General features: G+C 52.6%; 1 protein-coding gene across 4 annotated transcripts in view; it reads left to right on the forward strand.

The window, feature by feature from the left end:
- Nucleotides 1–23,500, forward strand: part of RP1L1 (RP1 like 1) — a 76,974-nt gene extending 53,474 nt beyond the window's left edge. For 3 of the 4 annotated variants that reach the window (XM_054243683.2, XM_054243681.2, XM_054243682.2), the window contains 3 exons: nucleotides 5,224–5,848; nucleotides 12,599–12,740; nucleotides 15,530–23,500. In XM_054243683.2, the coding sequence (XP_054099658.2) occupies nucleotides 5,243–5,848; nucleotides 12,599–12,740; nucleotides 15,530–22,959 (8,178 nt within the window). In that variant the 5' untranslated portion in view covers nucleotides 5,224–5,242 and the 3' untranslated portion in view covers nucleotides 22,960–23,500. Of the gene's footprint in view, nucleotides 1–5,223; nucleotides 5,849–12,598; nucleotides 12,741–15,316 lie in introns of those variants that run through there. The other variant, XM_054243684.2, reaches the window with a different exon arrangement.
- The last annotated feature ends 734 nt before the right edge of the window (nucleotides 23,501–24,234 follow it).

Raw genomic sequence — 24,234 nt, forward strand, 5'->3', positions numbered from 1 at the left:
AAGTGACTGATATGCAACTTTGCATATCCGCTGATAGTTTACTCTCCGTCAGGTCTGGAATATAGGAATGCAGCGGTTGTCTCCTGCTATCCGCAAGACAAAGGTGGGGGTCTGACTGTAGTCTTGGCTCCTGCCCCCCCACCCAGGCTTCTCCCTAACTCAGAAACCCAGCTTCAGGGTCCCTGAAGGCGAGGTGCTCGCTGTTGTCACTCTGGAGCCCACATCTCAGCTGGGCTCTTCCTGCTCTACAAGACAGAAACCCCAATTTACACCCGCTCAGCTAAGGAGAAAAGTGCCAGCTCATGGAACTGAAAAGCCCAGTTTTCCAGGCCAGATTTTGAATGCCCTGATGCAGGGAAGGCAGGTGTCTGGCACCCAGAATGGCCCAGCTCTTCCCTGACTCTACGGCAGCCAATTCTAGCTTGCAGGAAGCCTCTGACCTTCTCCTCCCAGACTTCTGACCCCACCCAGCTTGCCAGAGAAGGTGCCAGGGCCATATCTATTTGCCATGGTCCCAGCTTCTTCCTAGAGCCACAGAGACTAATCCCTAAGTTGTGTTTAGGCTTCAGCTGAGGAATCTCTACATCACCTCCTCCTCCAGGAAGCCTTCCTTGACCCACACTGCCATTCCTTTTACTCTGCATTCAGTCACATCCAGTGTATATTGTGGTGTATGTGCGAGTGTGTGTGTATGTACACATATACACATCAGAAAATTTATTGCTGTGTGTAGGAGCATGTCTGTCACACTGGGATGTGAAGTTTCTGAAGCTCGGTACTGTGTCCCACTAATGTTTTCATCCCAGAATGCCACGCAGAGCCTGATTTAATAGATGCTCAGAAATCTTTGTTGGATACATGAGAGAGTGAGTGATGAGTGACAGAATGTGCGGAGAATATGATGGGCTTTTCTGAGGGTGAGGGCTGGAAGGCGATGCCTCTTCCGAGAAGAAAACCCCACGTTTGCCTCTCCCTTCCCCTTGGCTGCAAGGTAAGGGCATACTGGGGACAAGACAGTGCTGAAGACAGTGATGCAGGGGACATGGAGGTGCTGGTTCTGGGACATGGTGATGCTGGGAATGTGGAGGTGCTGGGAACATGATGATTCTGGGGACATGGAGGTGCTGAGGATATGGTAATGATGCAGACGTGAGGTGCTGGGGACACAGTAGTTCTGGGACATAGTGATTCTGGAGACATGGAGGTGCTGGGGACATGATTCTGGGGACATGGAGGTGCAGGGGACATGATTCTGGGGACATGGAGGTGCAGGGGACATGGAAGTACTGGGGGGTGACTGGTTCTGCGACATGGTGCTGCTGGAGCACATGGTCATTTTGGTGGCATGGTGATGCTGGGGAACAGGGTGACAATGAATCATAGCAATGCTGGGGACATGTGCTGTGCTAGGAGCACAGTGATGCTGGGAACATGGTGACTCTAAGGACATGGTAATGCTGGGGACATGGAGGTCCTGGAAACATGATGATTCTGGGGACATGGAGGTGCTGGGGACGTGGAGGTGCTGGGGATATGGGGATGCAGGGTACATGGAGGTGTTGGGAACATGATTCTGGGGACATGGAGGTGCTTAGGACATGATTCTGGGGACATGGAAGTGCTGGGGACATGATTCTGGTGACATGGAGTTGCTGGGGACATGATGGTTCAGGGGACATGGAGGTGGCTGGGGACATGATTCTGGTGACATGGAGGTGCTGGGGACATGATGGTTCAGGGGACATGGAGGTGCTGGGGACATGATTCTGGGGACATGAAGGTGCTAGGGACATGGAGATGCTGGGGACATGATTCTGGGGACATGGAGGTGCTTGGGACATGATGATTCTGGGAACATGAAGGTGCTGGGGACATGGAGGTGCAGAGGACATGGAAATGCTGGGAACATGATGATTCTGGGGACATGGAGGTACTGGGGACATGGTTATGCTGGGGACACAGTGGTCCTGGCTTCACAGTGGTTCTGGGGACATGGTGACTCTGAAGGCATGTGACTCTGGGAGCATGGTGATGCTGGGGACATGCTGGTGCTAGAGATATGATGGTGCTGGGGACATGGTAGTGCTGGGTTCATGGAAGTATTTGGGACATGGAGGTGCTGAGATATAGTAATGTTGGAGGACATGGTCATTTTGGGGACATGGTAGTGCTGGGTTCATGGAGGTATTTGGGACATGGAGGTGCTGGGATATAGTAATGTTGGAGGACATGGTCATTTTGGGGACATGGTGATGCTGGGTTCATGGAGGTATTTGGGGACATGGAGGTGCTGAGGACATGGAAGTGCTGGGGACATGGTAATGCTGGGTTCATGGAAGTAGTGGGGACATGGAAGTGCTGGGGATATGGTAATGCTGAAGAACATGGTCATTTTGGGGACATGGCAGTGCTGGGGGACATGGTGACACTGAAGACATGGTGGTGCTGGGCACACAGTAATGCTGGGCCATGGCAGTGCTGGTGACATTGTGAGGGTGAGAACATGGCAGTGCTGGGGATGTAATTGTGGTGCTAGGCACCTGGCACATTGCGATGCTTGGGACATTGTAATGCTAAAGACATGGTGACACTTAGGACATGTGATGCTGGGACATTGTAATGCTGGTAATACAGTGATGCCGAAGACTTCATGGTGCTGAGGGACATGATCACACTAGGGACATGGTGAAGCTGGGGACATGGTGTTGCTGGGATACAGTGATTCTAGGGGAAATGAAGATGCATGGTACAGTAATCCTGGGGACATGGTGCTGAGAGACACAGTGACACTGGGGACAAGGCGGGCTTCATTTCTTTCGCTCCCTCAGTGTGTGCCAGATGGATGCTCACAGTGCCAGGTGCAAATGAAAGATGCTGGAAGAAGGGCTGTCCCACAGCAGCGTCTGGGGGAAGTGCTCCAGCCTGGCAGGGAGGTTAGCCAAGGGCTGGGAACAGCAGCTTCCAGGGATTAAAGTTAGGTGGGAGGAGGTAGCCCAGCTAATTATAAAGCTTGTGTCAGAGATGAGGGCAGATTATCAGGTCTTTCTGCACCACGATTCTGAAAAAGAGAGAAGAGTTTTTTCCTCTTAGGACAAATAGGGCTAGATGGAGAGGAGGGTGAGAAAAGGAGATGGGGGCCCCAGTTACCCTGGAAATGGGCACAGTGGTCGCGGCAGGGAGGACCACTGCTGCCCATGGCCTTGCACACCAACGGGGGTCCTGGGCTGAGCCACCTGTAAGCTGGGATGACTCCTTGCCCCTGGTAAGTGCTCGGGGCCAGCTTCCAACAGTCCTGGCTCTAGGAAGCATCAGCTTTCCTTGTCTGTGTGCATTTCTTGGCCCGACTCTGTGCGGAATGAGGGGCTGGAGCCCTGGGGAGCAGAGGTTCTGCCTCCCGGGCCCTGGTGGAGTTGGCCAGAAAGGGTGCAGGCCCAGATATGGGAATTGCTGGAGAAGATGTAATGAAGAGGGGGAGTTCCTTGGGCTTGTAGGGGCTGAGTAAAAATCTTCGAAGAAGGAAAGCGAGGCAGGGGCCGCAGGGCAGGGGCCACCGTGAAGGAAACCCTTGCAGCCAGGCAGCCTGGTAGGAATGGGGAATTCTCATGTGGGCAAGAAGCGGGGGGTGAGGTGCCCAGAGCAGGTGCGGCCTCCTGGGCTAGGAAGAGCACAGAAGGCCTGTGCAATCCCATGTGAGGCTGTGGCTCTCCTCTGGCAGTCAGTGGGAGCAGGAACGGACTATGGGAGAATGGCCTTGACCTCCCACAGCAGCTCTGAGCCCCCTCTCCCATGCTGGCAGCAGTGGCCAAGATATTCACCTGTAGGATTTATCATGCACCTTGCACAGACTTCGGGTAAATGTAAGAGGCAGCATCGTAGTTACATGAAAGCAAACCTCAATATATAATGCAGAAGACACACAGCTTCAAACAGTGTCACCCCATTGGGGTTAAGGATACAGAGCTCCAAGTCTCCCTGTCTGCACCCCTGTCCCTGTGTGGCTTGGGATCCGTGCCTTCCACTCTAGCCCTTTCACACAACATCTGGAGAGGAGGAGTTCAAAGGGGCAAGAACTTCCAGAGGCCGCACAGGGAGACCTCACGAGTGGCGTGTGCTACCCTAGCCTCCCGAGTCTCTGTCCAGCCTTGGTACCTCTGTGTTTCATGGTCTTCTCTTACTGACTCACCTCCTTAGAGACAAACTGCTAAAATACAATTCAAAAAAGTTCAAGGTTGGTAGAAGTGGGCAACAGAAACAGCAGGAAGGAAAGAAGTAAAGATTTATTGCCTGGCATGGTGACTCGCACTTGTAATTCCAGCACTTTGGGAGGCCGAGGTGGGTAGATCACCTGAGGTCAGGAGTTCAAGAACAGCCTGGCAAACGCAGCAAAACCCTGTCTCTACAAAAAAATACAAAACTTAGCTGTGGTGGCGTACACCTGTGATCCCAGCTACTCGGGAGGCTGAGGCACAAAAATCACTTGAACCTGGGAGATGGAGGTTGCAGTAAGCTAAGATTGCACCACTGTACTCCAGCCTGGGTGACAGAACAAGACTCTGTCTCAAAAAAATATATAGGTAGGTAGGTAGGTAGGTAGGTAGGTAGGTAGGTAGGTAGGTAGGTAGATAGATACTTGCTCAGTGCCAGGTGTTTTTATGTCTAGACTCATCTGATGATTATAACTGCTATGCAGAGTGGCTACAGCTGCATTTTACAGATGGGGGCCACCAAAATCCAGATCACATCCTTAACCTTCTGGGTCACACAGGAGTAGGTGATGGGGCTGGAATTTTTTTTTTGAGATGGGGTCTTGCTGTATTGCCCAGCCTAGAATTCAGTGGCATGATCATAGCTTACTGCAGCCTTAACTTGCCAGGCTCCAACCATCCTCCCACCTCAGCCTCCCGAGTAGCTGGGACCACAGGTGCACACCACCTGGCTAATTTTTGTATTTTTAGTAGAGATGGAGTTTTGCCATGTTGCCCAAGCTGGCCTTGAACTCCTGAACTCAAGCAGTCCACAAGGCTGGGATTTGAACACAGATCTGTCCCATGCCCAACTTCTGTCCTTCCTTCTATTCCATCCAAATAGATTCACCTGCCTTTCCATAGTGGAGTGGAACACATTTGGGGTGGGCAGGAAGCACCGCTACAAAGAAGGGGAGAGACAGAAAAATGTCAGTCTCCCAACCTGCTCTCTGACCCCTCTTTCTCTGACCTGTTACAGCTACCAGAGCCCCTACATCATGAACAGCACCCCAAGGGATGCCCAGGCCCCGAGCCACCGTGAGTGCCTCCTGCCCTCTATGGCTCGCACCCCCTCGGTCACCAAGGTCACTCCAGCCAAGAAGATTACCTTCCTCAAGCGAGGGGATCCACAGTTTGCTGGGGTCCGCCTGGCCGTTCACCAGCGCGCCTTTAAGACCTTCAGCGCCCTCATGGACGAGCTCTCTCAGCGCATGCCTCTCTCCTTTGGGGTGCGCTCTGTCACCACACCCCGGGGTCTGCACAGCCTCAGTGCCCTGGAGCAGCTGGAAGATGGTGGGTGCTACCTATGCTCTGATAAGCCCCCCAAGACACCCAGTGGGCCAGGCTGGCCACAGGGGAGAGGCCCTGCTGCTCCACGTTTGCGGGATATTGAAGGCCAGCGTGAAGTCCCAGGAACATCCTCCTCCCGGAAGAGTCTTAAAACTCCCCGGAGGATACTGTTGGTTAAGAACACAGACCCTCGCCTCCAGCAGACAGTGGTCCTCAGTCACCGGAATATGAGAAGCCTGGCTGCCTTTCTCAGCAAAGCCTCGGATCTCCTGTGCTTTCCTGTGAAGCAGGTGTACACAACCAGTGGGAAAAAGGTAGGCTGTCGGGGTCTGATGTTTCCTTGAAAAAGTTCTTTAGACCCCAAGTCAAAATATGCACATGGAAGAGGGAGGTTATTCCTTAAAAACGGCACTTGATTGCCCTGCTACTAACTAAAGGTGAATAGCATGGAGATGTTCAGTCAAGTCAATTAATCCAGAAGTAGTTGTGATTCACGTTTTTAACTGCATTGAGAGAGGATGTGGTAAGTGCCAGGCATTGTGCCTTGTGTACTCTTGTTGTTGTCTTATCCAATAACCTATTAATGCAGGAATTTAGTGCAGGAAACAGAAACCACTCAGGGTACCTTAATTAGAAAGTGATTTAATACAGGGCATTGGAGGTCTTCCAAATCTTTGGGAAGCCAGAGATTGAATTGGAAGCTGGGTCTGCAGGAATGGCTCCCAGCACGTGCGGAAAGCTACTACCTCTGCTGGAAGCCGCTGTGATTATTGAGTTCAGGGACATCCGTGGATGTAATTTTTGCCTTTCCAGGTTCTGCAGAACATGAATTTCCACCAAAGGTGGGCAGAATGGAGGATGGAAGTTGACTGATCTAATTCAGTCTCCTCAAGATTCAGTCCTATTGCTATTTAACATCTATATGCACCATTCTACCTTCATAAACATCACTGGGTGTGGTGGCTCACACCTGTAATCCCAGCACTTTGGGTGGATGAAGCAGGCAGATCACCTGAGGTCAGAGTTCGAGACCAGCCTGGCCAACATGGTGAAACCCCATCTCTACCTAAAATACAAAAATTAGCCAGGCGTGGTGGCGCATGCCTGTAATCCCAGCTACTTGGGAGGCTGAGGCAGGAGAATTGCTGGAACCTGGGAGGCGGAGGCTGCAGTGAGCCAAGATCGCACACTGCACTCCAGCCTGGGTGACAGAGCCAGACTTTGTCTCAAAAAAAAAAAAATCATAGCATCATTATAAAACCTTCATTATAAACACCAGCTACAGCAACACGCACTCATGTATAAATAGAGCTCTCCTCCTACAATCAGAGCCCCTTTCACCTTCTTCCCCCAATCACATTATCACTGACCCTTCGTCTTCTATTCTGTGACAACCTCACCTTGATATCCCCTTATCTCAAGTTCTACTTATGTAGTCCAGCACCATCAAAGTAGTATAGAAATAAAGAGCAAAGAAAAGGGAAACTGATGAATATGTATACCTAGCAGAGCTGCGAAGAAAATTATCTACCACAAGGCCGTCGTTGGTGTTTAAAGCTTCTTTCCACTCTTCACTCCCTGTTCCTCTGTCTCCCACCAGCACCTCAGCTGATTATGGTTATGTACCTGGCAGAGTGACTGAACCATATTCCTGAGAAGTCTGAGCCCTTGAAGTTCCTCACTAGATGGGGCTGCTGTGTTCTTGTGTTCATGTTGACCCCTGGACATGACAACCAATAGGCTGCCTGAGAGACAGGTGACTTCTTCCCTGTCCCATTATGTAATAGCTCTATTTCCCCCTTGGACAATCAAAACCAACCACCCCATCCAACACAGAACCTCCTTATTGCTTCTTGGTTCATTGTCATGAGAAGCCTTGTATGTCCGAGGCAACCATTTCAGTTTTCAGCTCCACGGGGCCACTGTTGCATTGTTGTTCCTCCTTCTCCTCCTCCTCCTCCTCCTCCCCCTCCTCTCCCTCCTCCTAGTCCTTCTTTTCTGAGACAGACTCTCACTCTTGTTGCCCAGGCTGGAGTGCAGTGGTGCGATCTCGGCTCACTGCAACCTTGGCCTCCCAAATTCAAGTGATTCTCTTGCGTCAGGCTCCCAAGTAGCTGGAATTACAGGAGCCCACCACTATACCTGGCTAATTTTCATATTTTTAGTAGAGATGAAGTTCCATGTTGGCCACACTGGTCTCAAACTCCTGAACTCAGGTGATCCACATACCTCGGCCTCCCAAAGTACTGAGATTACAGGCGTGAGCCACCATGTCCAGCCCACTGTTGTGTCTTCTAAGAAGCACCATTATCCCATGGGTCCTGAGACTGCCAAACCTATGCCATAACCCATGCAGATGACCATGCAGATCACTTCTATCCAAAGAACTAATTTTATAGCAAAAGAAATGAGAGAGTGGACTAACACCCATGGGATTCACTGTATAGCTTGCAGAGACCAAAACTGTTGGGACGGAAAGTAGAATGTTTGCAGTGAGGGCACAGGTGTCTTATTGCCAGAGAAACAGCACTAAGTATCAGTTGCTAGTTCAGAGCACACATCACATCCTGTAAGACAACATCCCAACATCATAAAGTGACATCTAGCTGCTGCCCAAACTGGGTCTTCCATAGAATATTCTATTGTTTCATAAGTTAGAGATGCTTTGGGTGATGGGGTACATGGCCACACAGTGAGTTCCATGGGGGTTAGCCCATCTTCTCACATCTCTGCTATAAAATCAGTTATTTGGATGGAACTTTGGATGGATCTTCATGGGTTTTGGCAAAGATGAGCAAGGCATTCCATGCGTCCATGGAGGGTAGAGGAGGATGATGGGCCAGGTGCAAAATCTACCTGTGAAGCAGGTGTCTATTACAGTGGGCACAGATTGCTGAACACCACCATATCAGAGGGGTTTGACGTCATTAGGTTTCCACCAGGGGTCTGGCTGCATCCCTCAAGGTCTGATATGAATCACTGGGTCTCTGCTCTTAGCAGATCAGGCCATGAGCAGAGGTGGCAGCCAGGTTTGTTTGAATGAGGTGGAGCGTCTGCTGCTAGTTGATGCTTCTTTGCCACTTTGTTCAGGAGCTGCCTGAGCATACCTGGGGTGGCTGGAGGAAGCGGATGGTTGACTTTACAGAGCTGGTCAGTGTATCCACCGGATTTTCACCTTTTGGTAAACATGCATGGGGGTCACCACTGTTCTCACCCTCTGGGCTGGTTCTGAGCGATCCATTCAGATTCATCTCTGGACTTCCTGTCACCCATCCTCCAGTCCCCTTCCTTCAAGTCCCTTGATTGTCAGATTTAACTGCTAACCACTGCCCATAAATTGCTCTAGAACCTCTTGCCATTGCTTCTTCCGGGTAGTCACCAAATCACACTGTCCCCTGGCTTTCCCTTCACCACTGCTCTTCATGGCCCAAGTGAGTCTGTCACACAGCAGCCACCTCTTGGTCATGTCACCATACTCTCTGCAACCGTCTGAAAGCCAGAATAGGATCTTTTCTTCTTCTGTTAGCTGGGATGGGGAATTTCCCAGGAAGTCATAGGTGTGTGCTAAGGAGGGACAGAAACGCGGCAGAAGCAGGTGAGCTGGGGTGTGAGTTGCCTGCTCGAGCAACTTACTGATGCCTTAGTCAATCTTCTTGACGCTTGACGCTTCTTGATCTAGTCTGCGTCACCTCCACTTGGTGATCAGGGTCCACTTCCGCACAGCACCGCTGCTTTATGGCTTGATGGAGCACCTAACACCGGGTTCAACTGTCTTTCAGCCACCAGCAGAAGCAGTTCTGCATTTGAGTTTTGGCAACAAGAGAAAAGAGACTCTTTGACAGCTGTTGAAGAAGCCCCCACATCCTCTGGCCATCCTTGAGTTAGGGCTTAGACTTTGAGCCTGCCATTTTTCAAAAGTGGGAAGTGCCAGCCCACCCCATAGCCCTTGCAGTTCTCACTCATTTGAAGAGGCTATCCCCACAGCCAGTGGAGGGTCAAAGTTCTGCTCTCAGGAAGCACTGCTTTCTGCTATCAGAGGGGATCATCTAAGAACTATGTTGTCACTGTGTGCCACGTGCTACAAGTGCCCCGTTGCCACCGGTTTATCACCACTTTCACATCATCCAGATGAGAACACGAATCCCAGATTCCTATCTTTGAAGGTCCATTGCCTGTGGCCATCTCTGATATGATACTCTGTGTCAGCCATGCTTCAGTACAGGAAACAGAATCCTCTCTCAGCATCTTAAGCAGAAAGGAATTACACTGAGAGCATTTGATGCTTAGAGATTCACTGAAAGGCTGGAGGAACACAGGCTGGGTCCTGGAAAAGACTCCCAGAATGCTTTAGACCAACCTATCAGTGGTGTCTAGGAAATGAGGAAAGGAGGTTTAGGGGATTGCCTCTGGAATGACTGAGCTCTGAATTACCCCACCATTGCTGGGATCCCACATGGGAAGATGATGGGTACTAGAACAACGAGGGCATCTTTTGCCATATCAGTGGCACATGCCTCTCGGCATCTTTGACTTCATTTTGCTTATGGCAAGAGTTAGGAACAAAAGGAAGATGGCATCTGCTTTGCCACCATGTTCCATGCCCTGCACAAGTGCATCTAATTAGTGGACTTATTTTGCATTTAGATCCCAAGCTGCAAGGGAGTTCAGGAAATGGGCTGGCAGCTTTCTAAACTCTGCAGTACTGGGCCAGGTGTGGTGGCTCACACCTGTAATCCCAGCACTTTGGGAGGCTAAGGCAGGTGGATCACTTGAGGTCAGGAGTTCGAGACCAGCCTGGCCAACATGGGGAAACTCCAACTCTACTAAAAATTCAAAAATAGCCTGGCATGGTGTTGCATGCCTATAGTCCCAGCTACTCGGAGGCTGAGGCAGAAGAATCACTTGGAACTGGGAGGTGGAGGTTGCACCACTGCACTCCAGCCTGAGTGACAGAGCAAGACTCAGTCTCAAAACAAACAAACAAACAAACCCAAAACAAACAAAGAAACCTCTGCAGTACTGGAAGGCACACCAGAGAGAGAGTGGGGTAGAAGTGGCTGGTCCAGGGCTTAGCGTTCACCACATAGACTCACCAGGTCACTGATGTATTACTGTTATTCATTATTATTATTATTAATATTTGAAACAGGCTCTGACTCTGTTGCCCGGACTGGAGTGTAGTAGCACAATCTCAGCTCATTGTGGCCTCGACTTCTGCGCTCAAGTAATCTTTCCACCTCAGCCTCCCAAGCAGCTGGAATTGCAGTCACATGCCACTACACCTGGCTAATTTTATTGGTATTTTTTAGTAGAAACAGGGTTTCACCATGTTGCCCAGGCTGATCTCAAACTGCTGGGCTCAAGGGATCTACCTGCCTCAGACTCTCAAAGTGCTGAGATTACAGATGTGAGCCACTGCATTTGGCTGGTAGCTGATACTATTATCCCCTTGGGACAGATAAGAAAAGTCAAGCACAGAGGTTAAATAATTTGCTCCAAGTTGCATGGGTGGCAAATGATGGAGCTAATATTCATGTTTGGAAAAGGAAAAAGAACATGCCCTGTGCTTTAAAGATGGAAATACATCCGCAAGCATTGCTAATTGCAATGTAATGCAAGGATGCTTTTGAGTTAGTGTGTGTTACATGGACTAGTGTGTACTGTACAAACAGACAAATGAGACAAGATCCCTACCTTGAGTTAGCTGCAATTGAGTGGGTGCAGTGATGGGGAGAGAGCTGGCACAATATGAGTGAACTGGAGAAAAAGACATTAGATATTTTCACCTAGACTTACTGCAGAGCTGTTAGAGTTTCCATAAACATAATGACCTCCTTTCTCCCCAGGAAGAACCGAAACATGATTATCAACGTTCACGTTCCCTCCCGGATAGTTGTTCTTGAAAATGCTCCTTTTCCTGTGGATTCTAGCCTTCTGCCTCTCTCGAGGAATGGGAGCATCATTTAGTCTTTAATTGTTTCTTCTTCCCTGAGAGTCTGATTCCCTAGAAGCATGGCTACATCTATGAATTCATAGACTTGGGTCATGTTTGTATTTTTTTGATGGACCAGAAATCTAAATCAAAGAAGAAATGGACCTAGTCATTTACACTTGATCTTAGCCAAAAGGCTAAGAAGCCGTGGACCTAGTCATTTAAAACCAACTTCGAACTTGCTAGGCTGAAAGATCTAGTGTACAACACATTTCTAGGACATATGTTTGGGGAAGAGAATGTAATGTTTCCTCTTTCATTTTTTTTTAATGAGCATACCCTTCTAATTTTAGAAAATGAAAAAGAACATCTCTGTGCTTTAAAGATGGAGATACATTCCCCAGCATTGCTAATTACAATGTAATCCTGTCAACAGTGCAAACCCTGAGATCTGCAGGGGCCTCTGGGTCCAGGGACCTGTCTCCTGGAATGGAGTACTGCAGTGACATGGCCTGCCCCAAGTCCAGCAGTGGGTAGGGGACATCCTGATGGGTCTGGGGAGGGTCAGGACCTTAGATACCATTGCAGGAGTCTGGAAGGGAAGGGGTCCCTGCAGGGAGAGTGGTGCCTAGCCCCTCTTCCCTCCACTTGGGCAGAGGCAGAGGCAGAGGCAACAGACTCAGATTGTACCAGAAAACACAGGTCAGGCAGCACAGAGGCTCCTCCATTTGGGAAAAGGGTGAGAGAGTGAATCGGGCCTCCCTGTGGGAGCTGGAGGGTGTGCTGCTCTGGCTGCTTCAGGGAATACATGTTCTGGAGGCTGGACATGTGGGCAGAGACACAGCCTGCAGAAGTCTTCCGCAGCAGGGGCATCCAGAGTAACCTTCAATCACAGACCTCACACCTGGTGGAGGGAAGGGTATAGTTAGAGTGAGAGATCATGGTGGTGGGACTTCAGCCCCCAGCTAGTGATTGAGGTGCTATGGGGAGTGGAGAAGACTCCTCTTTGGACCAGGAAACTGGGTTGAGATGGTCAGAAATCAGGACAGGGCTGGCGAGACTGGCCTTCCTCCCCCAGGCCTTGGGACAGGTGTCTGCAGCCCAGGCCTCCTGACCCCTCGCCCTCCCTCAGGTGGACTCACTGCAGGCGCTGCTGCACAGCCCCTCCGTGCTGGTGTGTGCCGGGCATGAGGCATTCAGACCTCCAGCCATGGAAAATTCCAGGAGAAGTGAGGCTGGAACTTTATCTGGGCTGACTTCAAGAAGCAAAAACAGTGAGTTGGTGCTTGAATTTCCCCCGTCTGATTTGCCCTGGATGGTGGTTCAGTAGGGCTGAGTGGATACCCTTCCAGATAACTCGGGAAACTTCCCTTTGGCCCCAAATCTTAGGTATCCCAGTCATTTTGGGAACTCTCTTGCCTCTTTCTCCTTCTCATCACTGTCAACCTCACTTGGGTTGAACATTTGACTGAGATAGGAGAAGGCAGTGCTTGGTATATAAAAGGAACAGAGGCTGGGTATGGTAGCTCATGTCTGTAATCCCAGCACTTTGGGAGGCCAAAGTGAGAGGACGGCTTGAGTCCAAGAGCTGGACACCAACCTGGGCAACATAATAAGACTTTGTCTCTACGAAAAAATACAAAAAATTTGGCCAGGCATAATGGCACATGCCTATAGTTCTAGCTACTTGAGAGGCTGAGGTGGGAGGATCACTTGAGCCTGTGAGGTTGAGGCTGCAGTGAGCTGTGATTGTACCACTTCACTCCAGCCGGGATGACAGAGAAAGAGCCTGTCTCTAAACAAACAAACAAACAAATAAAAAGAACATGGATTAAGAGACTTTGAACTTGAAATTTCTAGAATCTAAAATAAATTTTATTAAGAACCACAGGCACAGAGGCTCACACCTGTAATCCCAGCAGTTTGGGAGGCCAGGGCAGGAAGATCACTTGAGCCCAGGAGTTCAAGACAGGCCTAGACAACAGAGAAAGACCCTGTCTTTACCAAAAAAATAAATAAGTAAATGAACAAATTAGCCAGGCATGGTGGCACATGCCTGTGGTCCCAGCTACTTAGGAGGCAGAGGTGGGAGGATCATTCGAGCCCAGGAGTTTGAGACTTCAGTAAGTCATGATCATGCCACTGCTCTCCAGCCCGGGCAGAGATCCTGTCTCAAAAAAAAAAAGGAACAACGACAGTGGGTATGACATCATGGCAGCAACGGGCCATGTGTGTGGCGTGGCATCCTTTCATGGTCACGACAGTCTCAGGCGACAGTGGTGGCCTGCACGGGTGTCAAAAGGACTAAAACTAACCAAGGCCATGGGTCATCTATCCATCCATCCATCCATATATCCAGCCAACGAGCCAGTCTGTACTCTGTTATTTTTTAAAACCACACACACCTATTTTTTAAAAGCATAATTAGCAAATGCAGTTTGACGATGGAAAAGTGTGATGCATAAACAAAGTACTCACTGTCCTTCGTGAAAAGCTCAGCAAACTCCAAGGACAGGCTCGTGGTCCCTGTGGGACACGTACTGGAGGCACAAGGACAGTTCACTCTGGGCCCCTCCCTGGAGGAGTCCTCAGTCTCATTTGGCCCCTGTGGAGGGGCAGGACTGGGCAAAGCCATCTTCTGCCCAGACATGCACCTGGGGTCTGTTCTTTTGCTGACTGTAGACTCAGCCTCTGCTAGCATTACCCTCTTGCCATGTGTTGGCTCTGAAGATGAAATTCTAAAGCACTTAAGGGCTTCATTCATTCATTCATTCATTCATTCTTTTTTTTTTCTTTTTTTGAAACAGAGTCTTTCTCTATCACCTAGGCTGGAGTGTAGTGACGCGATCTCGGCTTACTGCAACCTCTGCATCCTTGGTTCAAGCAATTTTCATACCTCAGTCTCCCAAGTAGCTGGAATTACAGGCATCTGCCACAACCCCCAGCTAATTTTTTGCATTTTTAGTAGAGATGGGGTTTCTCCACATTGGTCAGGCTGGTCTCGAACTCCTGGCCTCAGGTGATCCACCTGCCTTGGCCTCCCAAAGTGATGGGATTACAGGTGTGAGCCACCGTGCCTGGTGCATTCTTACTTAGAGCCACTCCTTTGCATTCCCAGCAGCCCTTTCTTCTTCTCTTTCATGGCTGGGGTGCAGGCTTGACTAGCAGGACCTGATACGGTGTACCCGGGTCTTTCCCTGCAATCATTTATCAACCCAGGAGCTTGATGAGGGTTAGGGTGATAAATCACCATTAATAATCGCAGAGCATAAAACAGTTAACACTCAGGGTCATATGCAGCAGTTTATCGATTTCACCTGCTGAGCTGGTGGCGGGCATGAGAAGGGCTAGGAGCAAGCTCTGGGCACTGCCGTTCTGCCTGCCAAGTGTGCATCTCTCGAGAGCCTACCGTGTGCCAGCAACTATGGAGGAAGTTTTATATGCATGGCCATGCATCGATATGAACTGACTCAACCAATATTATTATGCTTACTTTACGGTTGAGAAAACAGGTCTGCCAAAACTACACAGCTAGGAAGTGGCAGAGTTGAGACTGAATTCAGACTCCAGTTCTCCTTGCTAGATGACGCCAGTTCACAGACTGGCAGCTCTGTGGATTGTCATTCTAGAATAGCTCTGCCCTTAACATGCTTTTTTTTTTCCTTTTTTTTTTAAATGGTCTCACTCTGTCATCCAGGCTGGAGTGCAATGGCGCACAGCTCACTGCAGGCTCGAACTCTGGGACTCAGGATTCTCCTGCCTCAGCCTTCCAAGTAGCTAGGAAGCTGGGACTGTAGGGCATACTACCATGCTTAGCTAATTATTTTTTAATTTTTTTTTTTTTTTGTAGAGATGGCGTCTCACTATGTTGCCCAGGCTGGTCTTGAAACCCTGAGCTCAGGCAGTCCTCCCGCCTCGGTCTCCCAAAGTGCTTGGATTACCGGCATGAGCCACTGCACCTGGCCCTGACCATGCATTTTGGAGGCAGTGGTGGTATCCAGGTGGTGGCAGGCTCATGACTTTCATCTTTTCCTCTTTTCTTTTCCTCTTCGCTGCATGCCAGGGAGCTGGGGACCAAAGACCAAGCCGAGCGTGATCCATTCACGGTCCCAGTCAGGCAGCAGGCCAAGGCTGCCAGAGAGACCTGGTCCCAGTGACCCCCTGGTGGGCCCTGCTCCTGACAGGCACCCTCAAGACACGCCGGCGCAGCCGGGCCCGCTGGTGGCCGGCGATGACATGAAGAAGAAGGTCCGCATGAATGACGATGGCAGCCTGTCCGTGGAGATGAAAGTCCGCTTCCACCTGGTCGGCGAGGACACGCTTCTGTGGTCCCGGAGGATGGGCCGGGCCACTGCCCTCACCACAGCCAGCGGGGAGGACCCCGTTCTGGGGGAGGTGGACCCCCTCTGCTGTGTGTGGGAGGGCTACCCCTGGGGCTTCTCGCAGCCTGGGGTGTGGGGACCCCGGCCCTGCAGGGTGGGATGCGGGGAAGCCTTTGGCCGAGGTGGGCAGCCAGGGCCCAAGTATGAAATCTGGACGAATCCTCTGCATGCCTCCCAGGGACAGAGAGTGGCGGCTCGGAAGAGGTGGGGGCTGGCCCAGCACATCCGCTGCAGTGGCCTGTGGGACCATGGGGCTCCCAGGAGGGAGAGATGCAGCCAGGACAGTGCCAGCCCAGCCTCCAGCACTGGCCACCCTGAGGGCTCGGAGCCAGGCTCTTCCTGCTGCCCCAGGATCCCAGAGGACAAGGTAGACAGCGGCAGCCCCTCTGCCCAGAGAGGGGCCGAGTGGGAAGCTAGCAGGAGCCTGGGTGAGGACCCTGGCACGTGCACAGATGGAGCAGGGCTGGGCGGCCCAGAGCAAGGCGGCCGCCTGATGTCCAGAGCCCGGAGTGAGGAGGGGGCTTCTTCAGACTCGTCAGCCAGCACCAGGGAGGGATCCAGCAAATGGGGTGGGCGGACCCGGGGCTGCCTGGGCATGGCAAGGGCTGAGACCTCGCAGCAGGAGGCCACCGAGGGAAGCATTCCAGGTTCTCCAGCCCTGACTCTTTCATCTTTAAGGAGTGAGGACCTGCAGGCGGAGATGCCAGGACACGGCACTGAGCACCAGCAGGCCAGGGGTGCGTCTGTGATGAGGGAGCCTCTGGCTTCGGGCCTTTCTGGCTCCTGGGACTCAGAAGGAGCCTCTTCCACCCCTCCCACCTGCACTTCAGCCCAGCAGGGGCGGAGAAGGCACAAGAGCCGGGCCAGTGCGGTATCCTCACCCAGCAGCCATGGCCTTGGCCGAGTGGCCCCAAGAGACTCTCCCAGGCAGTGTCGCTATTGCAGGGGCACCCACGGCCTGCTGGACTCCCCTGCAACCATGCAAGTGCCGAGGCCTCCTGAGCGGCAAAGGGTCTGCCGGGATGGCTCAGTGCCACGATCTTCTGGAAGCTCATCGAGCTCCAGGACACAGGCCTCCGGGGACCTGAGACCTCCCTCCTCGGGCTCTCTTCCTTCCCAGGACCTTCTGAGAACCAGCAGTGCCACTGTCACCCCTGCAGGCCACTCAGACTGTGCCTCTGGGGTCTCCCCCCACAACGCTCCCTCTGCTGGGTGGGCAGGGGAGGCAGGATCCAGAACATGCTCACTGGCCCCCACACCGCCTCATACATCCAACTGCTACTCAAAATCTGGGGCTGCCAGCCTGGAGGAACAGGCCTGGGACACCCCCCAGCCCTCCTTGCCGTTAATTCTGCAGGTTGAGCAGCCCGAGCAAGGGGCATCAGGCCCCCGCCAAGGCCGCTCCTGCTCACAGACCGGGACACTGCCAGCCCAAGAGGCCCAGTGGGGACCATCCCTGGAGGCCCACTGGCTGTGTGGCAGGTACTGCCCCACCCCACCAAGGGGGCGGCCCTGCCCTGAGAGGCGCCCTTCCAGCTGTGCCAGCACCAGCAGCAGCCACCGGAGTGCTGCCCGTGGGCCAGGTGGGAGCCAGCAGGAGGAGGGGACACACCAGGCAGAGCTCACAATGTCCTCTGGCCCCAGTTCAGGGGCATCTAGGAGAAGCTGTGTGAGCCAGGTTGTGGGGTCTGGGGTGCTATCCCAGGAGAAGACTGCTCGTCGGGGAGGCCTCCAGGGGCAGGAGGAGACCAGTGGCATGTCCCCTGGCACGCTGCCCCGCTCGTCTCCAGAGGCTGTGGTCCGAGAATGGCTGGACAACATTCCTGAAGAGCCCGTACTCATGACATATGAGATGGTGGACGAGACCACAGGTGCAGCAGGGGGTGACCTGAGGGGCCCTGAGGTGGACCCTGGGGATGACGGTGCTCTGGAAGGCCTGGGGGAGTCAGCTGACAACAGACAACAGCCCCTGGAAGGGGTTGCTGGACAGGACCTGGAGCCAGAGGGAGTCCTCCTGGTGAGTGGTGACGTTGGTCCCCAATCAGGAGAGGGTATCCCCCAAGGGGCATCTCCAGAGGGAGTTTCTGAGGCCCCTGCAGAGGCCGGAATGGACAGAGGGGCCCCGGCCAGCTGCGGGGTGGGCCTGCGGGCTCTTCCTGGCCGGGTGTCTGCCTCCACGCAGATCCTGAGGGCACTGATGGGCTCCAAGCATGACCGGCCCAGCAGCGTGCCCGAAGTGTCTCGGCCCATGGCCAGGAGGCTCAGCCGCTCAGCTGGGGCCCTCATTACCTGTCTGGCCAGTCTCCAGTTCTTTGATGAAGACTCTGGGTCTCCTGCCAGCAAAGTGAGGTTCAAAGACTCCCCTCGGTACCAGGAGTTGCTCCGCATCTCAAAGGACCTGTGGCCAGGATGTGACCTTGAGCAGGACCAGCTGGACTCAGGCCTCTGGGAGCTCACATGGAGCCAGGCTCTGCTGGACCTTGGGTCCCATGTTGCGACAGAGAACTTCACGCCCACGTCCTCCTCGGGCGTGGACATCAGTAGCGGCTCTGGAGGCTCAGGGGAGAGCAGCATACCCTGTGCCATGGATGGTACCCTGGTCCCTGAGGGGACAGAGCTGTCCCTGAAAACCTCCAACCAGAGGTCTGATTCCAGAACCTCTGAGAACCCAGGGGATCTGGAAAAGCAACAGCACTGTTGTTCCCCAGACTTCTTGAACTCCCGAGCCTGCGCTTGTGCCACCAAGGAGGAGGAAGCAGAAGGAGACAGGGAGGAGGAGCAGATGGCTGAAAACACAATGCGAGAAGAGGAGGCACAGTCAGAGGAAACTAAAGAGGGAACAGAAGGAGAACTGCAAGAAGAGGCGCAGTTAGAGGAAGTGGAAGAGGCAGAAGGAGAAGGGCTTCAAGAAGAGGGGGCGCAGTTAGAGGAAACTAAAGAGGAATCAGGAGAACTGCAAGAAGAGGCGCAGTTAGAGGAAGTGGAAGAGGCAGAAGGAGAAAGGCTTCAAGAAGAGGGGGCGCAGTTAGAGGAAACTAAAGAGGGAACAGAAGGAGAACTGCAAGAAGAGGCGCAGTTAGTGGAAGTGGAAGAGGCAGAAGGAGAAGGGCTTCAAGAAGAGGGGGCGCAGTTAGAGGAAACTAAAGAATCGGGAGAACTGCAAGAAGAGGCGCAGTTAGTGGAAGAGGCAGAAGGAGAAGGGCTTCAAGAAGAGGGGGCGCAGTTAGAGGAAACTAAAGAGGAATCAGGAGAACTGCAAGAAGAGGCGCAGTTAGAGGAAGTGGAAGAGGCAGAAGGAGAAAGGCTTCAAGAAGAGGGGGCGCAGTTAGAGGAAACTAAAGAGGGAACAGAAGGAGAACTGCAAGAAGAGGCGCAGTTAGTGGAAGTGGAAGAGGCAGAAGGAGAAGGGCTTCAAGAAGAGGGGGCGCAGTTAGAGGAAACTCAAGAGGAATCAGGAGAACTGCAAGAAGAGGCGCAGTTAGAGGAAGTGGAAGAAGCAGAAGGAGAAGGGCTTCAGGAAGAGGGGGCGCAGTTAGAGGAAACTAAAGAGGAAACAGAACTGCAAGAAGAGGCGCAGTTAGAGGAAGTGGAAGAGGCAGAAGGAGAAGGGCTTCAGGAAGAGGGGGCGCAGTTAGAGGAAACTAAAGAGGAAACAGAACTGCAAGAAGAGGCGCAGTTAGAGGAAGTGGAAGAGGCAGAAGGAGAAGGGCTTCAGGAAGACGGGGCGCAGTTAGAGGAAACTAAAGAGGAAACAGAAGGAGAACTGCAAGAAGAGGCGCAGTTAGTGGAAGTGGAAGAAGAAGCAGAAGGAGAAGGGCTTCAGGAAGACGGGGCGCAGTTAGAGGAAACTCAAGGAACAGGAGGAGGAGAGCTGCAAGAAGAAGAGGCACAGTTCGAGGAAATGAAAGAAGAAACAGAAGAACGGCTGCAAGAAGAGGCACAGCTAGAGGAAGTTAAGGAAGGACCAGAAGAAGGACTGCAGGAAGAGGTTCTTGAAGAAGGTCTCAAAGAGGCAGAGCTTCCAGAAGAAGGACGCGTCTGCAGACAGGAATTGTCAGAGGCCAGCTCTCTGGATGGGGAAGGCTCCCAGGAAGAAGACCCAGCCCAGGAGGAGGAAGTGGGAAGAGCCTCTGCCTCTGCAGAGCCATGCCCCCCAGAGGGAACAGAGGAGCCCACGGAGCCCACTAGTCATCTCAGTGAGATGGACCCAAGTGCCAGTGAGAGTCAAAGTAGCTCCCAGCTTGAGCCTGGCTTGGAAAAGCCACCCGGAGCCTCCTGGATGGGCCAGGAGCACACGCAGGCCCCACCTACCCAAGGGGCTGCAGAGAAGAGCTCTTCGGTGGCCTACAGAGTGGCTCTGGACTGTGACCCCATCTTGGTGTCTGTGTTGCTGAAGAAGACAGAGAAGGCCTTCCTGGCCCACCTTGCCAGTGCGGTGGCCGAGCTCCGAGCACGCTGGGCCCTGCAGGACAACGATCTGCTGGACCAGATGGCGGCTGAGCTGCAGCAGGATGTGGCCCGGCGCCTCCAGAACAGCACCGAGAGAGAGCTCCAGAAGCTCCAGAGTCGAGCGGGGCGGATGGTGCTGGGGCCTCCCCGGGAGACCCTCACGGGGGAGCTGCTCCTGCAGACCCAGCAGCGCAGACACCGCCTCTGGGGCCTACGCAACCTCTCGGCCTTCTCTGAGCGGACCCTGGGCCTGGAGCCTCTCTCCTTCACCCTGGAGGATGAGCCGGCCCTCAGCACAGACCTGGGCACCCAGCTAGATGCAGAGGCTGAGGGAGAGGAGTTCTGTCCTTGTGAGGCCTGCGTGAGAAAGAAAGTGAGCCCTACATCCCCAAAGGACACAATGGGGGCCACCAGAGGTCCCATCAAAGAGGCCTTTGACCTGCGGCAGATTCTGCAGAGGAAGAAGGGAGAACGCACCGATGGGGAGGCAGCAGAGGTGGCCCCTGGCAGGACCCACATGGACCTCATAAGCACCAGGACTGTCCAGGGAGCCGAGGGGAGGCCGGGGCTGGGGCTGGGCCCAGGGCCTGGAGTGGACGAGGAAGAGGATGGTGAGGGGAGCCAGAGACTTGACAGAGACAAAGATCCCAAACCGGAGGAGGCAGAGGGAGCTGCAGTGGCTCAGGAGAGAGAAGGGAAAACCCACAACAGCAAAACCAGCGCCAGCAGTGAGCTGGAGGAAGCTGAGCAGGAGGGAGAGGGCCTAGGTGAGAGGGGAGAAATTGGGAGCCAGGGCTCTGGGCATGAGGACAACTTGCAGGATGAAGCTGCGGCAGGAGGTGACCAAGATCCAGGACAGAGTGATGAAGCTGAAGGCATAGAGGCCCCAGAGGCCAAAGAGGAGGCCCAGGAGGCAGAAGAGGAGGCCCAGCCAGAGTCACAAGGTGTAGAGGCTCAGGAGGCAGAAGAGGAGGCCCAGCCAGAGTCACAAGGTGTAGCGGCCCAGGAGGCAGAAGAGGAGGCCCAACCAGAGTCAGAAGGTGTGGAGGCCCAGGAGGCAGAAGAGGAGGCCCACCCAGAGTCAGAAGGTGTAGAGGCCCAGGAGGCAGAAGAGGAGGCCCAGCCAGAGTCAGAAGGTGTAGAGGCCCAGGAGGCAGAAGAGGAGGCCCAGCCAGAGTCAGAAGATGTAGAGGCCCAGGAGGCAGAAGGGGAGGCCCAGCCAGAGTCAGAAGGTGTAGAGGCCCAGGAGGCAGAAGAGGAGGCCCAGCCAGAGTCAGAAGATGTAGAGGCCCTGGAGGCTGAAGGGGAGGCCCAGCCAGAGTCAGAAGATGTAGAGGCTCAGGAGGCAGAAGAGGAGGCCCAGCCAGAGCCAGAAGGTGTAGAGGTCCTGGAGGCTGAAGGGGAGGCCCAGGAGGCAGAAGAGGAGGCCCAGCCAGAGTCAGAAGATGTAGAGGCCCAGGAGGCAGAAGAGGAGGCCCAGCCAGAGTCAGAAGATGTAGAGGACCAGGAGGCAGAAGGGGAGGCCCAGCCAAAGTCACAAGGTGTAGAGGCCCAGGAGGCAGAAGAAGAAGCCCAGCCAGAGTCAGAAAGTGTAGAGGCCCTGGAGGCCGAAGGGGAGGCCCAGCCAGAGTCAGAAGGTGTAGAGGCCCAGGAGAGAGAAGAGGAGACCCAGCCAGAGTCAGAAGGTGTAGAGGCCCAGGAGGCTGAAGGGGAGGCCCAGCCAGAGTCAGAAGGTATAGAGGCTCCGGAGACTGAGGGGGAGGCCCAGCCAGAGTCAGAAGATGTAGAGGCTCGGGATGCAGAAGGGGAGGCCCAGCGAAAGTCAGAAGGTATAGAGGCTCTGGAGGTAGAAGAGGAGGCCCAGGAGGCGGAGGAGGAGGTCCAGCCCGAGTCAGAAGGTGTAGAGGCCCTGGAGACTGAAGAGGAGACCCAGCCAGAGTCAAAAATTATAGAGGCCCCAGAGGTTGGAGGGGAGACCCAGAAAGCAGAAAGGGAGGCCCAGCCAGATTCAGAAGATGTAGAGGCCCTGGAGGCTGAAGGGGAATCCAAGGAGGCAGAAGAAGAAGCCCAGCCAGAGGCAGAAGGCATAGAGGCCCCAGAGTCTGAAGGGGAGATCCAGGAGGCAGAAGGGGAGGCCCAGCCAGAGGCAGAAGGTGTAGTGGCCCTAGAGGCTGAAGGGGAGACCCAGGAGGCAGAAGAGGAGGCCAAGCCAGAGTTAGAAGCTGTAGAGGTCCCAGAGGCTGAAGGGGAGGCCCAGGAGGCAGAAGGGGAGGCCCAGCCAGAGTCAGAAGGTGTAGAGGTCCCAGAGGCTGAAGGGGAGGCCCAGGAGGCAGAAGGGGAGGCCCAGCCAGAGTCAGAAGGTGTGGAGGCCCCAGAGGCTGAAGGGGAGGCCCAGCCAGAGTCAGAAGGAGAAACTCAAGGTGAGAAAAAAGGGAGCCCTCAGGTCAGTCTAGAAGATGGCCATGCAGAGAGGAAGACCATCGGGATGTATCCAGGAAGTTCCACTTCTGAGCAAGAAGAGGTCCCTTCAGGCCCAAGGACTCCAGAGCAGGGGGCCAGCAAAGGCTGTGACCTACAAGATGACCAGGCACTCAGAAGCCTCACGGCCACTGAGGTGGTGGGCAGGGCAGATGGCTTTGGCCAAGATGACTTAGATTTCTAGACAAGATCAAGCTGCAAGACGGTTGTGAGCCTGAGAGCTCTGTTTTTATTCATATTTTTTCTGCAAACCTGAGTAACACTCAGTCCACTGGAGACGTGCACAGCACATGGACAAAACCAAGGACTTGCTAAGGACACAGCCCATGCTGTGCTGTCCCGTGATTCTAAGTCCAGAAGCTTCGGAGAGCTCTGTGGCCTGTCCCACAGGCAGTGCGAAGAAGGGGGGTCTGCGTATCTGCCCTGTTATTGGAGGTCAGCCTGGCTTCCATTCATTTGTCTGCAGAGCCTGAAAGATGGAACTGACTGGAAAGGCTCCAGTTAGCTTCTGTGTGTGGGTCTGTTTTCTGTTAGCAAGTGTTTCCCACTGTCTTTTCCCGATCGATCTCCTGTTCCTTTTCTCCTTGGTGTCTGTGGGCACTCACCTCATTTGACTTTGAGGTGCTTTTTTTTCCATCTTGAATATATTTGGTGACTCTGCAGAAATAATTGGGCAAAGCAAATAACTTCGGAGTCATTTGATAAAGTTTGTTCTCAGAACCAAAGTCCAAGTTGTTTTTCCTTAATTCATACTTTTTTTAATAAAAAAAAGTGGAAAATGCAAAAAAGCAGGGAGAAAGAAAGAATCCCATCACTCAGAGACTTCTGTTAGCAAGTGGATGTATTTCCTTCTCATTTCTCACCTTTCACAGTTGACATGGTTCTTTATATTTATATGTACATATGTTATAAGTACTTAACAATGTAAGGATTTCCCCCATTTATCTCAAAATCATAAAGCGATCTTTTAACACCTGAATAATGTGCCATTAATAAGTATATTGAATACTTTATCATTTTCCTATTTTTGACCTTTTAGATGGGCTCCCTTATTTTGTTCTTAAAACTTTTTTTTCTTGATCGTCTGATTAATTCCCAGGCGTGGAATTACTGGGCCAAAGGATATTAACATTTTTGAGACTTCTCATATCCTGCAGCCAAAATGTTTTTTCTAACAATCTATACTCATAGTGAGAGTACGATCAGTGTTTGATATTGTCATCAAAAATGAAAAACCCACAAATTTTATCAGCAAAAAATACTACCTTATTTTCATGCAGTACTATCTTAGATATATATTTGATAACTAATGAGATTATAATTTTTTCTAGGGTTTTAAACCATTTGCATGTAAATTATGTGTGCATGCCTTTGACCCATTTTTCTACTGAGTTTCTAGCTTTTTTTTCCTTTTAATGAATTGATTTGCCTGTGCCCTTTATAGATTTTTTTTAATTCT

The sequence above is a fragment of the Callithrix jacchus genome, chromosome 13 (genome assembly GCF_049354715.1).
Source record: "Callithrix jacchus isolate 240 chromosome 13, calJac240_pri, whole genome shotgun sequence".
Lineage (NCBI taxonomy): Eukaryota > Metazoa > Chordata > Mammalia > Primates > Cebidae > Callithrix > Callithrix jacchus.